A 14,349-nucleotide genomic window follows, 5' to 3' on the forward strand; every position below is an offset into this window, starting at 1 on the left:
CAAGTGTCTCACAGTACAGAGACTAGCGACATACAGTGAAAAAGTTGCTGGCAGTGTGAATGGGGCTTTAGGGGAGGTGAGTGTAACAGATGTAGGCCAGTAAGAGCTGTGTGTGTGAACAAACAAAAGGCCATGGGCATGTCATTTCCTAATTACTCATTTACAGTGCATTTATTTTTAGTGCTTACTGCTTTCCCTTAAAAACAACAGATGTTTGCAATGTTTTGTCATTTGTGACCCTGGACCACAAAAATCAGTCATGAGGGTACATTTTTGGAAATTTAGATTTTCTGAATAAATACGTTTTCGATTGTTTGTTAGGATAGGACAATATTTGAAAATATTTGCCGAGATACAACTTTTTGAAAATCTGGAATCTGAGGGTGCAAAAAAAGAAGAAGAAAGGAAATATTGAGAAAATCGCCTTTAAAGTTGTCCAAATGAACTCCCTAGCAATGAATATTGCAACTATTAATACATTTTTTATATATTTACGGTAGGAAATTTACAAAATATCTTCATGGAACATTGTCTATCCTTGGTATCCTGATTTTTGGGATAAAAAAAAAATCAATAATTTTGACCCATAAATTGTATTGTTGGCTATTGCCACAAATATACCCATGCGAATTATGACTTGTTTTGTGGTCCAGGGTCACACTTTTACACTTTACAGTACTTAAATTTTATGGAGAAGGGACATTCTACTAAAACCATAAAATACATCAAAAAGTGTTTTAGTGTTTTTTTGGGTGAATTAGCCCTTAAATATATTCTCTATGAAGTCACAATGCTTTTTGCAGCACCTGACCTCGTAGCCCTTGAGGGAGGGTCCTACTAGCACCACTGGTCTCATAGATGGCACCACATCATATGGAGGAATATGCTCTGTCTGTAGAGCACCACAAAAACACAACATTAACCTCTTACACACACCTCACAGAATGCAAATACAAACACAATAGAAGAACACACAGTTTACAACCACATCTAGGAGGGATAAAAGAGGGAAAACTGTTGTTCAGGATATCCATATTCAAGATCAATATCTACTTTGCAGGTGTCAAATTTAATGTCAGCAGGCTAAGTATGTCCTGTTATTACATTGCTGTATTGCTAAATATTACAGTTAAATTGAAGGAAAAAAGGGTTAATATTGTTCTTTTAAATGATGTAATGCATTACTTTTGCCTGAGCTCAAATTAAGTTTGACACCCAACTGAAAACCCAATGTACATAATACACATCAGGTGTTTCACACATACTGAGGAGTTTAGTAAAAGATTTGTTAATATCAGGCTTTTATAACAGCGCTGTTATTAGAAAGTTATTATATAATTGTATAAATAATAATTTAATTGTTTAAACATGCACACACAACAAATGCAAATTCAAAGCTGTACAAGAGAAATGTCAGAAGGAAGACCCACACAGGGTTACTAGGAAGTGGCCATCCGATCATTCCTACCATGTCGTACATTTTCATGTCTTAATATAGAGGACAAAATATTAAACTTACAATATTTAAGATCAAGGGTGCAGAATCCTGCTCCTGGAGGGCCAGGGTCCTCTTGTCACAGCCCTAATCAAACACAGCTGAACCAGCTAATCAAAGTATTCAAGATCAATAGAAACTTGGCAGGTAAAGTGGAGCTAAACTCTGTAGGAATGTGGCCCTCAAGGAGTAGGATTCATAGCAGATTATAGTTGTTACCTTTCTTATAATTAACTAAACATAAGAAAATAGTCATTTCATTACTTAAATTTTGGTGGTAATGGTTCAAGTTAACATGCCATTTGGTGGAAAAACAACAGCACAAACATCTCTTGTACACTCTTAAAAATAAAGCTTATTGGCATGTCAACCTTAAGGTTATTTATTAGCTATACTTTTAAAAATAAATGTTTCAGGAAAAACCAAAAAGGGGTTTTCACGGCGATGCCATAGAAGAACCATTTTCAGGTTCCTTGAAGAACCGTTTTGTGAAAGGTTCTTTAAAGAACCATTTTTTCTAACCATTTTATAGTCTAAAGAACCTTACTATAAAAATATATTTTGAAGAATGTTGGAAACCAAACAGTTGCTGGTCCCCATTGTAGGAAATAATAATATATTTTATATTATATTTATATTTATACATGTGGCAGACGCTTTTATCCAAAGCGACTTACAGTGCCCTTATTACAGGGACAATCCCCCTGGAGCAACATGGAGTAAAGTGCCTTGCTCAAGGTGGAGTGCCTTGCTCAACACTGGTGGTGACCGCTGGGATCGAACCAGCAACCTTCTGCTTATCAGTTCCATGGTTTAACACACTGGACCACCATCTCACATGAAGTATAAGTTCTAATATAGAAGTCAATGGCTACCATCAGCTGTCTGGTATTCAACTGTCTGTGTTCCACAGAAAAAATGAATACAGGTTTGGAACAACATTAGAGTGAGTACATAATGACAATTTTAGAGTGAACTGTCCCTTTAAGGACAAGCCGACAGCGTATTAACTAGGCTGCGCTGCTGTCAATTTAAGACCTGCACGCATCTAATATACAGATACACATCGATTTTACTTTCACTTTAGACATAACCGACTGTGTTTATGTTAACCTTGTGTGTATTTGACAGTATTAGCGCAGTAAGACTACTCAGTCCTGTAATCATGTGTTTGACAGGCGTTTAGTGCACATGCTTGGGAAAGCGCATTTTAAAGCAGTGCTTATTAAGCACGCAAATGAAATGTTTAACCGGCAAGGCTTTAAAACGTATGCAAAAATTAACTTTCGTGATTCCTCACTTCACCGCTGTGTTAAAGTGTGAACAGCATTGCAAGCGTGGCTAAACACCCCTAACTTTAGTGCATAGTGATTGGATATTTGCTCACATCAGCGCGTAGATTCACAGGCACACTCAAACAGAGCAAATTCGGAGAGAAATAAAAAGAATTAATTACGCAAACGCAAAACCGAAATTCACAAGCGTGTATTGAACCGTTGATTGAATGCCGTACCGAATGGTTCAATATTATATTGAGAATTGTGGCATCCCTAATATATACGTACGCTATTTTTAATAGCTGCTCGATATGTCCCGCCCTGTCTTCCTGTTTCAGTGGAAATTACATCAACACATTGAATAATGCTGTGCGTTTCAAGGCACTTCAGTGGGACTTTAACATCCATGGAACCTTTCCACTGCACAAAAGGTTCTTTATAGTGGGAAAGGGTTCCTTAGATTATTAAAATATACTTCAAAAAGGATCTTTGAAGAACTGATCAATGAAAGGTTCTTTGAAGAACAAAAATTATTATTCTATGGCATCGCTGCTAAACCCCCTTTTGGAAACTTTTATTTTGAAGAGTGTATTAAGGTACAATCACATTAGCAAGATTTCAGCCAAATTACATGGGCAAAAAAAGTCCATTGTCTATTGTCAATAATGTAGTGATGTAGCATAGAAGCATAGTTCAAACCAAGCAGCTTTTTGTTGGTGAATTTGTGTGACCAACTTGAACATAAGCATAAACTACATCTTTTTCACAAAACTCCCAAAAACAAGGATTTCTTTTTAAATTACTGGATTGACTGAAATTTCGCCAAGCAACAGTAAATGTGTTTGCACCTTTAGAGATGTTTTGTGGCATTTAATTTCCGTCCTTTTAGGCATTCTGTTAATTTTCTGTCAAAAAACTATAATTAATAAACTACAGCACAAGCATAGGTACAGCATAACAGGAATGACCCGCAGCAGGCCTCAGGAATCCACTGCATGGCTCTCTGCGAGGCCTAACTTACCGACTTATGCCTCTGCTTAGCTGAGGAAAAGAGGAAGGGAAACAGACAAAAAGAGAAGACCAAGGGAGTGTGGAAGAACAAAGAAAAGACAGGGAAAGAGTGAGTGGAAAAGACAGGGAGAGAGAAGGGAAAGTGTGAGTGGAATAAGCTGGCATGAACGTTGAGACAAACAAAACAGGCTCTGCTTGATGCTGCTGTGCAGGAGGTGACAGACAGATGCAGAACGAGGGAGCGTCCATCGGTATGCTTTACCTTCTTAAAGAAAGGCATTCGTTTCTCACGGGCTAAAGGGGATATTATTGTGTTTGGGCTGGCTTTGGGAGAACGCTGATTGGGAAGAGGGTCACTCTCCTCTGGATCTAACCCAGCAGCGTCTATGTCCACAGCTACACACACATATATAAATGCACACACTTACATATGAGCCTCAGCAAAACACAAAAGGGAATTCATACAGACCTTAAGAAAGACACTTGTAAATGTACAACATTCATTTAAAAACGATTTATAAGGCACCAGTTTACAACTATTTCGCACACTAAATGCAATGAAGCATACTGCATTTCAGTAAAAGCAGACCCTTGTGAAAAACTACACATACTTTTAAAAAGAGTACTTATTATGTAAATAATATATTTAAAAGAATATAAAGGCAAACTAAATATTGCGTGATATAAAGTCAGAATTTCTGAGATATAAACTTGCAATTGCGTGATATAAAGTCAGAATTTCTGAGATATAAACTCGCAATTGCGTGATACAAAGTCACAATTCTGACTTTTTTTTCTCGGTCAGAGTTGTGACTTTATATCACGCAATTGCAAGTTTATATCTCAGAATTCTGACTTTATAACTCGTAATTGTGAGGAAAAAAAGTCAGAATTGTGACTATCACGCAATTGCGAGTTTATATCTCAGAAATTCTGACTTTATAACTCGCAACTGTGAGGAATTTTTTTTTTATCTGAGATAAAAAGTCGCAATTACTCTTTTTATTTTTTTATTTAGTGGCGGAAACGGGCTTCCATAATGGCAAGTGTTTCAGTTGGCTCTAGTCAAATTTTTTAAAATCATAATTGGCAATCAATCCTAAAGGATTTTAACTGGAATTGTTTTATAGAATAATAATATTGTGTTATTATTCCAACATTACACACAATGGAGTTATTAAAGGGATAGTCCACCCAAAATGAAAATTCTGTAATCATTTACTCACCCTCATGTGGTTCCAAACCTGTATGCATTTCTTTTTTCTGTGAAACACAAAAGACGACATTTCGAAGAATGCTGGGAACCTAACAACACTGAAGCCCATTGTATGGACAAGAAAAAAGGAAGAAAAAAAAGATTCTCCAATCTTTTCAATGTTCAACAGAAGAAAGTTTTGAAGTGACATGAGAGTAAATGATCACAGAATTTTTATTTCTGGATGGAGTATCCCTTCAAACAAACAAAACTTCAGGAGGAGAAAGTCCATTCTCCGACCAATCAAAATGCTGGAGTAGCATATATAAACTGCTGCTTTCGTCGCACATTTGGCTCCACACACTCATTGTGTCAAATCAAATCATCTGAACTCTCAAATCATCTGAGGAAATTTCTTCATCCGTCTTCATCCCTGTACTTCAGAAGCTGACACAGCAACTTACCCATTTAAATCTTTTGTTGTAATAGTGACTGCCACTGCATTTCCAGTGCTTTCTTCCTCCATATTCTTTTCTCAAATTTTGCCTCCTCACAGTTCCTAGTATTGTTAGCGTTAACAGACTCCCGGAGTCTCCCTTTTGTTGCTTTCAGTTCTCGCACATGTTAAACGTTGACAATTTATGATAATAAATTATAACTTAGATGCATGCTAAGATAGAAAATTCCAAAAGTGAATCCTGTTTACATTCATCTAGAATTTTTGGACTAGGATAGAGGATGTGTTGAAAACTTATATGATGTGACATATCAAATATAATACAAAGTACATCAAAAATATATATTTTTTGATCAGCTGAATAATGTTGAAAATATAACATTGAGTTTTAAAGTAACATCCAATTTTGATAACTTACCTGAGGAGGGAGGGGTTGATTTACGGGAGTTTGAAACAATGTCTCCTAAACTAGATGAAGAGTTTGCCCCTGATTTACTGTGAAGGAAAAACAACAACATACAATCAAAAAAGAAAGATGTAAGGTCTTTCTGCTTTTATGTATTCTAGTGGTTCTCAAACCTGTCCTGGAGTACCACTAGCCCTGCACATTTTGTATGCCTCCCTCATCAGACACACCCATTTCAGGTCTTGCAGTCTCTACTAATAAGCTCAAGAGTTTAATCAGGTGTGATAGATGAGGGAGACAAACTAAATGTGCGGGTTCGTGGTAATCCAGGGCTGCGTCCTAAAACCTAGGCCCTGTCCACACGAACACGGGTATTTTTCTATACGGTTTGGCCGTTAGTCCACACGTAAACGCAGTATACCGACACTGAAACTGAACTTTTTTTGAAAACTCCTGCCAGGGTGAACATTTTTAGAAACTCCGGTTGCAGTGGTGTCGTGTGGACAGTGAAGGACGTGTGGACTAGGCCCTAGGCTGCTGACTCGTTGCCTCGATGCCTTATCAGACAATGACTTGTAAGGCAGTGTTTGTGCAATGAAGGCACCTCACGAAACTAATTTCGGACAGACTACTGAGGCAGTGTAACGGTTTAATGATCTACAGCAAAATAGAGAGCTTTGGTGAGAACTAAACAAATATTGAATTACTACATTATTCATTTCTCACTAGAAATTATATCAGAAGTGGAAAATGTTGGTAAAAAACAGTCGGACGGTATCTTTTTTTTCCAGCTCAACCGAATGGAATGCACAGGATTGTGGGATATCAAAGTCAGCGAAACGATACATATATGCTGCCTTCAAAACTTGATCAGATGAAGGTATCTCAGGAGACGGGAAGTAAAGCTAACATTAGATTTGGACGTGCCTTGATGCCTTCCGACCTTGAAATGTGTCCTCCACAGGCAGCATTTTCCAACGTTTCGCTGCAGCCCAGAACTAGCCTGACGTCATCATACTTAATTCTAGTCAGAATTTTAGTCTGATACTGCTCCGTTGGGCTGTGATTATGGGGCGTGTTTCAACCGAACCAGGAAAGACCTCAATTGGATAGACCTACAACCAATCAGAGCAACGGAGCGACGCATAATGTTAGTTGTCAAATGTCAACAGAACTCAACTGCACTGTGTTGCCAAGTCCGCTAGTTGAAGCGACCCCAATTATGTGATATACAGACCCAGAAATGCGAATTTTAGCAGGCAGCCCTGCCAAAATAACACATATTTTACCCCCCAAATACCTTTTTTCCCGGAGAACCCCCCCGGAAAGCTAATGGGCTTGTTTTTGGCTAGTTTTGAGTAACGTTAGCAATTGGGCGGGTTTTGTTGTAAAAACTTGGCAACCCTGTCTGCGCGCACGCTGGAATAAGTAGCCTAACATTAGAAGAAAAAGATGAGTGTAAACAATCTTTGCCGGTGTTGTAAAAAAATAATTTAAGGATACACAGAGTACTTACTTACCAACACGATCATCATTTCTGAGAGAAATAGTAAAGGTGAATGCATATACGAACAAGTTCTCCGTTTAAGATTAGAACAAATTCAACCCAAGCGCCTTTGATGACATGGATGATTACTTTACTGTTTATCATCTGTCCATCATCGTCTATCATAATTACTTCTCTACGGATCAAGTCCAGACCAAACTGCCCAAGTTAAAATGTTGTGGGCGGGGCTAAGTTCGGCTGGCATCCAGGCTAGCCCAGAACAGGTTTGAGAACCACTGGCTTAGGCCAACTGAGCAGGTTTTTCCTGCAAAAATTTTCCTTCGCGTTTTTCGTGTACAGGTGACAACGTTGTCAAAATTAATCCCGTTCACGCACATGTATCCGCGAAAACGATTAAAATGCCGTATTCTGTATGCCAGGCCAGTAGTTGTCAATGTCAATTTGTAAAAAAACACTACACACCTATAGTCATATGAACATGTAATACTTGTATGCATGACATCAGTTTTCACAAATTTTTCCAAGTTTTTGTAGTTTAAATGGAGACAATAATGATATTGTCCTCAAAAACTTGCACTTTGAAACCCACTTTCAAAAATGTGCGGTTTCAGGCCCCCAAAAGCCCAAAATTTCCCCCTCAGAAAGTCCCTGCTCACGAGGCAGTACTTTTTCAAAGTTAAGGAACTTTCGGGGGGTGGGACTTGGGTGCTGAACATGCTGATTGGTTGACTCCACGCAGCATTTTATTTCAACCACCATTTTTAAAAGTCTGTTGTAGTGCATGCAGTAAGAGTTGTTAGCTATTCGAAATCGATTTGGAGAAAAATACGACCGATGGACCAACAACGAGTTTGTTTGGAGAAGAACTTGTGCATTTGTGGAACAGATACCTTGAGTAAAATTTTCCTTGTTTTCCACGTTGCTCTTGGTGGAGGCGAGTGCTTTCAAGCTTCACTGGACTTGGGATGAAACCGATGTCACACCCTTCTTTCACCAAGCGACCAATCCACCAGTCGTTATTAAATTTCTGTCATTAAACACACAAAGTATACAATAACAATCTCACAGAACCTTATAGTAAAAATGTCCAATTCAGAATTTAAGACCATAAACAATTGTTTTATATGTGTGTCTGTTTGAGTAAAAGAATCTGTGATAATAAATGTATTTTGAGTATTGTGCTTTGTGTTTGTTGTGATATGGACATATGGTATTCATTTTATTTGTTCAGGTTTATTTAGAATTAAAACTGATTTGAACTCAATCGTAATAATTATTCTTACTTTTTTCTGTATATATGTAAATATGGATATGTGTGTATATGTATATACATACTTCTTTAACATGAAGGAAATCTTTAGGCTCAAATGAGACTCCCATTCCAGGCACAGGGACATCATCTTCAAAGGAGGCGCTGTAGCCAACATTAGTACGTACTGCAAATGCCACTGGTTTAGTCTGTGTAGAAGGACGAAGAGTGAATACAGTATGAAATATTAACGAGTAGTAGAAGAGAAAGATTAGAACATTACAACAACTCTCATGCTATTCCAAACCTTTGGTACACAAAATAAGTTATTTTGAAAAACGCATGAGTGTTTTGACGTTGACCTCCCGTTCATTAGGCTATATCCTTTTAAGTGGTTTTGATCAGTTATTAATTAATATTTATCCTTCCAAAAATTTTAATGATTTGAAACAATTCTTTAGGTTTATGAGATTGAAGTAGTTTAGCATCATGCGTCATATGCCTTGACGTGCTGTTTCTCCATGTTCTTATGTCCTTAGGAGTAGCACAGAACATATTTTGAATTCCTCCTACTGACCTTGGCAGTCTAGGTTACACAGGTCACAACCGGCCCTTCTCTGTGTGACCAGTTCACAATTAAAACATTTACTTTTCGTCTTCATCACTAGAGAATAAAGAAGAATACTGTACTGTAGCCTCTGACTGTGAGAAAGTACATTTTATCACTATCTTTTGGACATGTTTCCTGATTTAGCTAGAGCTCTGATGACTTCAGCCTTAAGGAAGATGTGTGTGTGTGTGTGTGTGTGTGTGTGTGTGTGTGTGTGTGTGTGTGTGTGTGTGTGTGTGTGTGTGTGTGTGTGTGTGTGTGTGTGTGTGTGTGTGTGTGTGTGTGTGTGTGTGTGTGTGTGTGTGTGTGTGTGTGTGTGTGTGTGTGTGTGTGTGTGTGTGTGTGTGTGTGTGTGTGTGTGTGTGTGTGTGTTTCTCAGTGTCTTTGTTACAGGATGCCCTATGAGGAGATGGCTCCAGTGAGGTGAACCACTGGCACCCTGGGGTGGTGGAATGATCATATTAAAGGGCCATGAAACCGCAAAATACATTGTTTGAGATGTGAACAGATATGTACAGCCATCATTGAAAACCCTAAAGGTACTCATTAAGTTTATTCAAAAGTGGAAGTTATTTTTGCATTTCTAGAGCTATTTTTGTCTTCCGGCCTGAAAAGCAAAGTCGGAGAGTCACAGATTCTGACGTCAACGTGCAATACCGCGACACAGATCATACGAATCATATACGGACTGTAGTTTTTATGGACATATTTAATATAGCCTACTGTAGTGCTCTAAACATGAACTAGCACTGTATATGTGCACATACTTAATCACGCCATCTTCAAATGAAATATACAGTGAGGAAAATAAGTATTTGAACACCCTGCTATTTTGCAAGTTCTCCCACTTGGAAATCATTGAGGGGTCTGAAATTGTCATCGTAGGTGCATGTCCACTGAGAGAGAAATCACAATATATGATTTTTTAACTATTTATTTGTATGATACAGCTGCAAATAAGTATTTGAACACCTGTCTATCATCTAGAATTCTGACCCTCAAAGACCTGTTAGTCTGCCTTTAAAATGTCCACCTCCACTCCATTTATTATCCTAAATTAGATGCACCTGTTTGAGGTCATCAGCTGCATAAAGACACCTGTCCACCCCATACAATCGGTAAGAATCCAATTACTAACATGGCCAAGACCAAAGAGCTGTCCAAAGACACTGGAGACAAAATTGTGCACCACCACAAGGCTGGAAAGGGCTACGGGGAAATTGCCAAGCAGCTTGGTGAAAAAAGGTCCACTGTTGGAGCCATCATTAGAAAATGGAAGAAGCTAAACATGACTGTCAAATCTCCCTCGGACTGGGGCTCCATGCAAGATCTCACCTCGTGGGGTCTCAATGATCCTAAGAAAGGTGAGAAATCAGCCCAGAACTACACGGGAGGAGCTGGTCAATGACCTGAAAAGAGCTGGGACCACCGTTTCCAAGGTTACTGTTGGTAATACACTAAGACGTCATGGTTTGAAATCATGCATGGCACGGAAGGTTCCCCTGCTTAAACCAGCACATGTCAAGGCCCGTCTTAAGTTTGCCAATGACCATTTGGATGATCCAGAGGAGTCATGGGAGAAAGTCATGTGGTCAGATGAGACCAAAATAGAACTTTTTGGTCATAATTCCACTAAACGTGTTTGGAGGAAGAAGAATGATGAGTACCATCCCAAGAACACCATCCCTACTGTGAAGCATGGGGGTGGTAGCATCATGCTTTGGGGGTGTTTTTCTGCACATGGGACAGGGCAACTGCACTGTATTAAGGAGAGGATGACCGGGGCCATGTATTGCAAGATTTTGGGGAACAACCTCCTTCCCTCAGTTAGAGCATTGAAGATGGGTCGAGGCTGGGTCTTCCAACATGACAATGACCCGAAGCACACAGCCAGGATAACCAAGGAGTGGCTCTGTAAGAAGCATATCAAGGTTCTGGCGTGGCCTAGCCAGTCTCCAGACCTAAACCCAATAGAGAATCTTTGGAGGGAGCTCAAACTCTGTGTTTCTCAGCGACAAGCCAGGAAACTGATTGATCTAGAGAAGATCTATGTGGAGGAGTGGGCCAAAATCCCTCCTGCAGTGCAAACCTGGTGAAAAACTACAGGAAACGTTTGACCTCTGTAATTGCAAACAAAGGCTACTGTACCAAATATTAACATTGATTTTCTCAGGTGTTCAAATACTTATTTGCAGCTGTATCATACAAATAAACAGTTAAAAAATCATACATTGTGATTTCTGGATTTTTTTTTAGATTATGTCTCTCACAGTGGACATGCACCTACGATGACAATTTCAGACCCCTCCATGATTTCTAAGTTGGAGAACTTGCAAAATAGCAGGGTGTTCAAATACTTATTTTCTTCACTGTATGTACAAATAAGGACATTGATACAGCTGTACGTCTGATCATTAATGCAATGACATGATGGATTATTCTGATACACATGATGTAGAGCATTCAAATTCAAAGAAGAACAATGGACAAAAAAGTACCTAAGCCTTTATTCTTTCTTTTAAACTGACATGTGTCGTTACATAGTGCTCATAAACGTAGTGTTCTTCCGTGTTTCTCCCTCGTTTGTTGTCACATTTTCAAAACACATCAAGGTGCCCTCAACTCTGTGTTTTTCTCCTTCAACGGTCATATTTTAATATTCATGTGTCAGCATAATGAGTGTGTTGTAGGTCTGTGTTTTATTTGTTGTTGTCTCCCCTCTTACCCCCTCTACACTTCCAATTTTCCACAGCTTTACACGCCCATTTCTAGAGACTTTTTCAGCTCTGAGGTGTGAACAACCAGGCTAAAACAGGGTGCGTTTCATGACACTTTAAGAAGACAAGACAGATATGCTGATCTATGTCCTGTATGGGTCAGACCAGCGGGATTCTGTCAATTACCTACAAGCCAGCAACTATTTTGCATGACATAGGATCTGAACACTGTCATTGGACATTTCTAACGGGTTTTGGACTTGCCCCTTAGAACCTGAGGATCAGGTTGCTTTCACCTGTAACGGCCAACAATGGACATGGACTCATTTACCACAGAGGTTTTTTACCTCTTCCACGCCGTTTCATCAGACACTTGCATCATTCATTGACCCTGTATGCAAGACAAATTAATCTGACGATGCAATCTGTAATACTGCAATATGTGGATGACATTTTGATTGCTAGCCCAGCGAAGTTCAAACATTTAACTGCTGTAAAAACTGTTTTGAAAGCCCTTGAAAATTAGGGTTTCAAGGTGAATTTGAAAAAAGTTACAGCACAACCCATAGTCAACTATCTGGGTCAAATTGTTGGAGTTTATGGCTGACACATCACCCCTGAGAGACTTAAGGCCATTGCTGAACTTGGTTGAACCACTGTTACTGGTCTAAGGCAAGTAATAGGACTTCTGAATTACTGCCGCAAGTATGTTTCTGAGTAATAATAATAATAATAATTATTAATATAATTTGGAATATGGAAGGAGGGAATCTCCTCAACCACCACCAATATGCAGCATCCACCAAAATGACGCAACGGAAGCCATATTGCACCAGAACGCCCACCACACACCAGCTTATTGGTGGAGAGGAGACAGAATGATGAAGCCAAAATGTGTCATTTATGTAGTAGAAATGTGAAATTATTTTTGAATTTGGTGCCTTCTAGACTGAGAAAAGACAGAAAATGTATTTTTGTCTCATGTGGATGAAAGACAACGACTCCCAGAATTCCCTACAGAACTCCCAGAACTCCCTACACTGCCCCCAACGTCGTTTTGATCTTCATATTAATACAATAATTTCGTTCAGTTAGAGAATAAACACTACAATTAAAAACTGAACGTGTTTTTTCAATAAAGTGTGGGACAAACGCAGCAGGACAAACGCAGCAGGAGTCAGATTTTTATTCAGCACGAGAGGGAAGTAGGAGCTGAGCGCGGCTGTCATTCTCGGCGCGTGTCCAGTCTGTTGCGTTTTCTGATCGCATATGGAAAGCTAAACTTTCATAGGAATTAGTTGAAAAGTTGAAACACTCACTTTGCTCCGCATCGCTCCAGTTATGAATGCCCGAGACCGAGCCAAGCCAAGCGCATTTTCATTCTGTGAGTGAGATCTCTCCCCTGTGGGCGGGTTGAAAACATGCGGAACAGCTCCCTCTACTGGCTGTAGTTTTTAGCCTCTGGCCAAAAAAATCCTCCGATGACGCAAAATGACGATATTCCAGAAATAAAATGCATAATTCTCTCGTCTCAGGGGGATATGAGGGGGGAAAGTACCATAATTCAAATATACTACGGGGTTTCTACTGATACAAAGCTTAATACTTAATCACTGAAGTTACCCTTTAATGACCACAGAGAGGCAGAGCCTTGGTTTATAGCAGGGTTATTCAAATCTTGCACTGCAGAGTTTAGCTCCAACCCTAATCAAACACACCTGAACATGCTAAGCAATGTCTTCAGGTTCATTAGAAAATCACAGGTAGGTGAGTTTGATCAGGGTTGGAGCTAAACTCTGCAGCACATTGGCCCTCCAAGGCAAGATTTGAATAACCCTAGTGTATAGTATTGGGTGCGTTTGGACCCACACAGACCACAGGGTGAGCACCCCCTGCTGACCTCACTAACACTTCTTCAAGCAGCGATCATCTTCCCAGGAGGTCTCCCATCCAGGTTCAAACCTGCTTGGCTTCAGTGGGCAACCAGTCTCTTGGGCTATAGGGTGATATGGCTTCTGGCTAACACTGATCTATCTAAGCCACTTACAGAGGCCTTGAAAGGAGGAAAGCCAGGGCCACAATTAATTGAATGGACAGAGGAGATGGAAGATGCATTTGTGAGTAGTAAAAAGGCTCTTGCTTCCACACCTGCTTTAAGGCATGCTGATGCTGGACCTGGGTGGGTAATAAATCCTATTCAGCAGCTCTTGGTCAGCGTTCCAGGAAGATTATTAGGAATAGTAGGATATTCCTCAACCCCAATTCTTGCCTCAATGGCAGTACAGCCTCCTTGCTTGTTGATATGTGCAGAGTGGGCTCTAAAAATAACTCAGGAAGTTGTAGCCCACCAAAAGGCAGTAGTACACACCAGGCATCAGATCCTGAAACTGTTAAGGCTCAATCTCTAATCAGAGACGGGCCAAGT

At 39.5% G+C, this 14,349-nt stretch overlaps 1 protein-coding gene across 1 annotated transcript in view; it reads right to left on the minus strand.

Moving 5' to 3' along the window:
- Positions 1-14,349, minus strand: part of cacnb2a (calcium channel, voltage-dependent, beta 2a) — a 65,813-nt gene that overhangs the window by 23,492 nt on the left and 27,972 nt on the right. Inside the window, exons 3-7 of the mRNA XM_079810696.1 lie at positions 8,684-8,806; positions 8,239-8,375; positions 5,854-5,930; positions 4,046-4,179; positions 812-892 (exon numbers count right to left, since the gene is read on the minus strand). Of these exons, the coding sequence (XP_079666822.1) occupies positions 812-892; positions 4,046-4,179; positions 5,854-5,930; positions 8,239-8,375; positions 8,684-8,806 (552 nt within the window). The remainder of the gene's footprint in view (positions 1-811; positions 893-4,045; positions 4,180-5,853; positions 5,931-8,238; positions 8,376-8,683; positions 8,807-14,349) is intronic.

Source organism: Gobio gobio (assembly GCF_949357685.1).
Source record: "Gobio gobio genome assembly, chromosome: 2".
Taxonomy (NCBI): Eukaryota; Metazoa; Chordata; class Actinopteri; order Cypriniformes; family Gobionidae; genus Gobio; species Gobio gobio.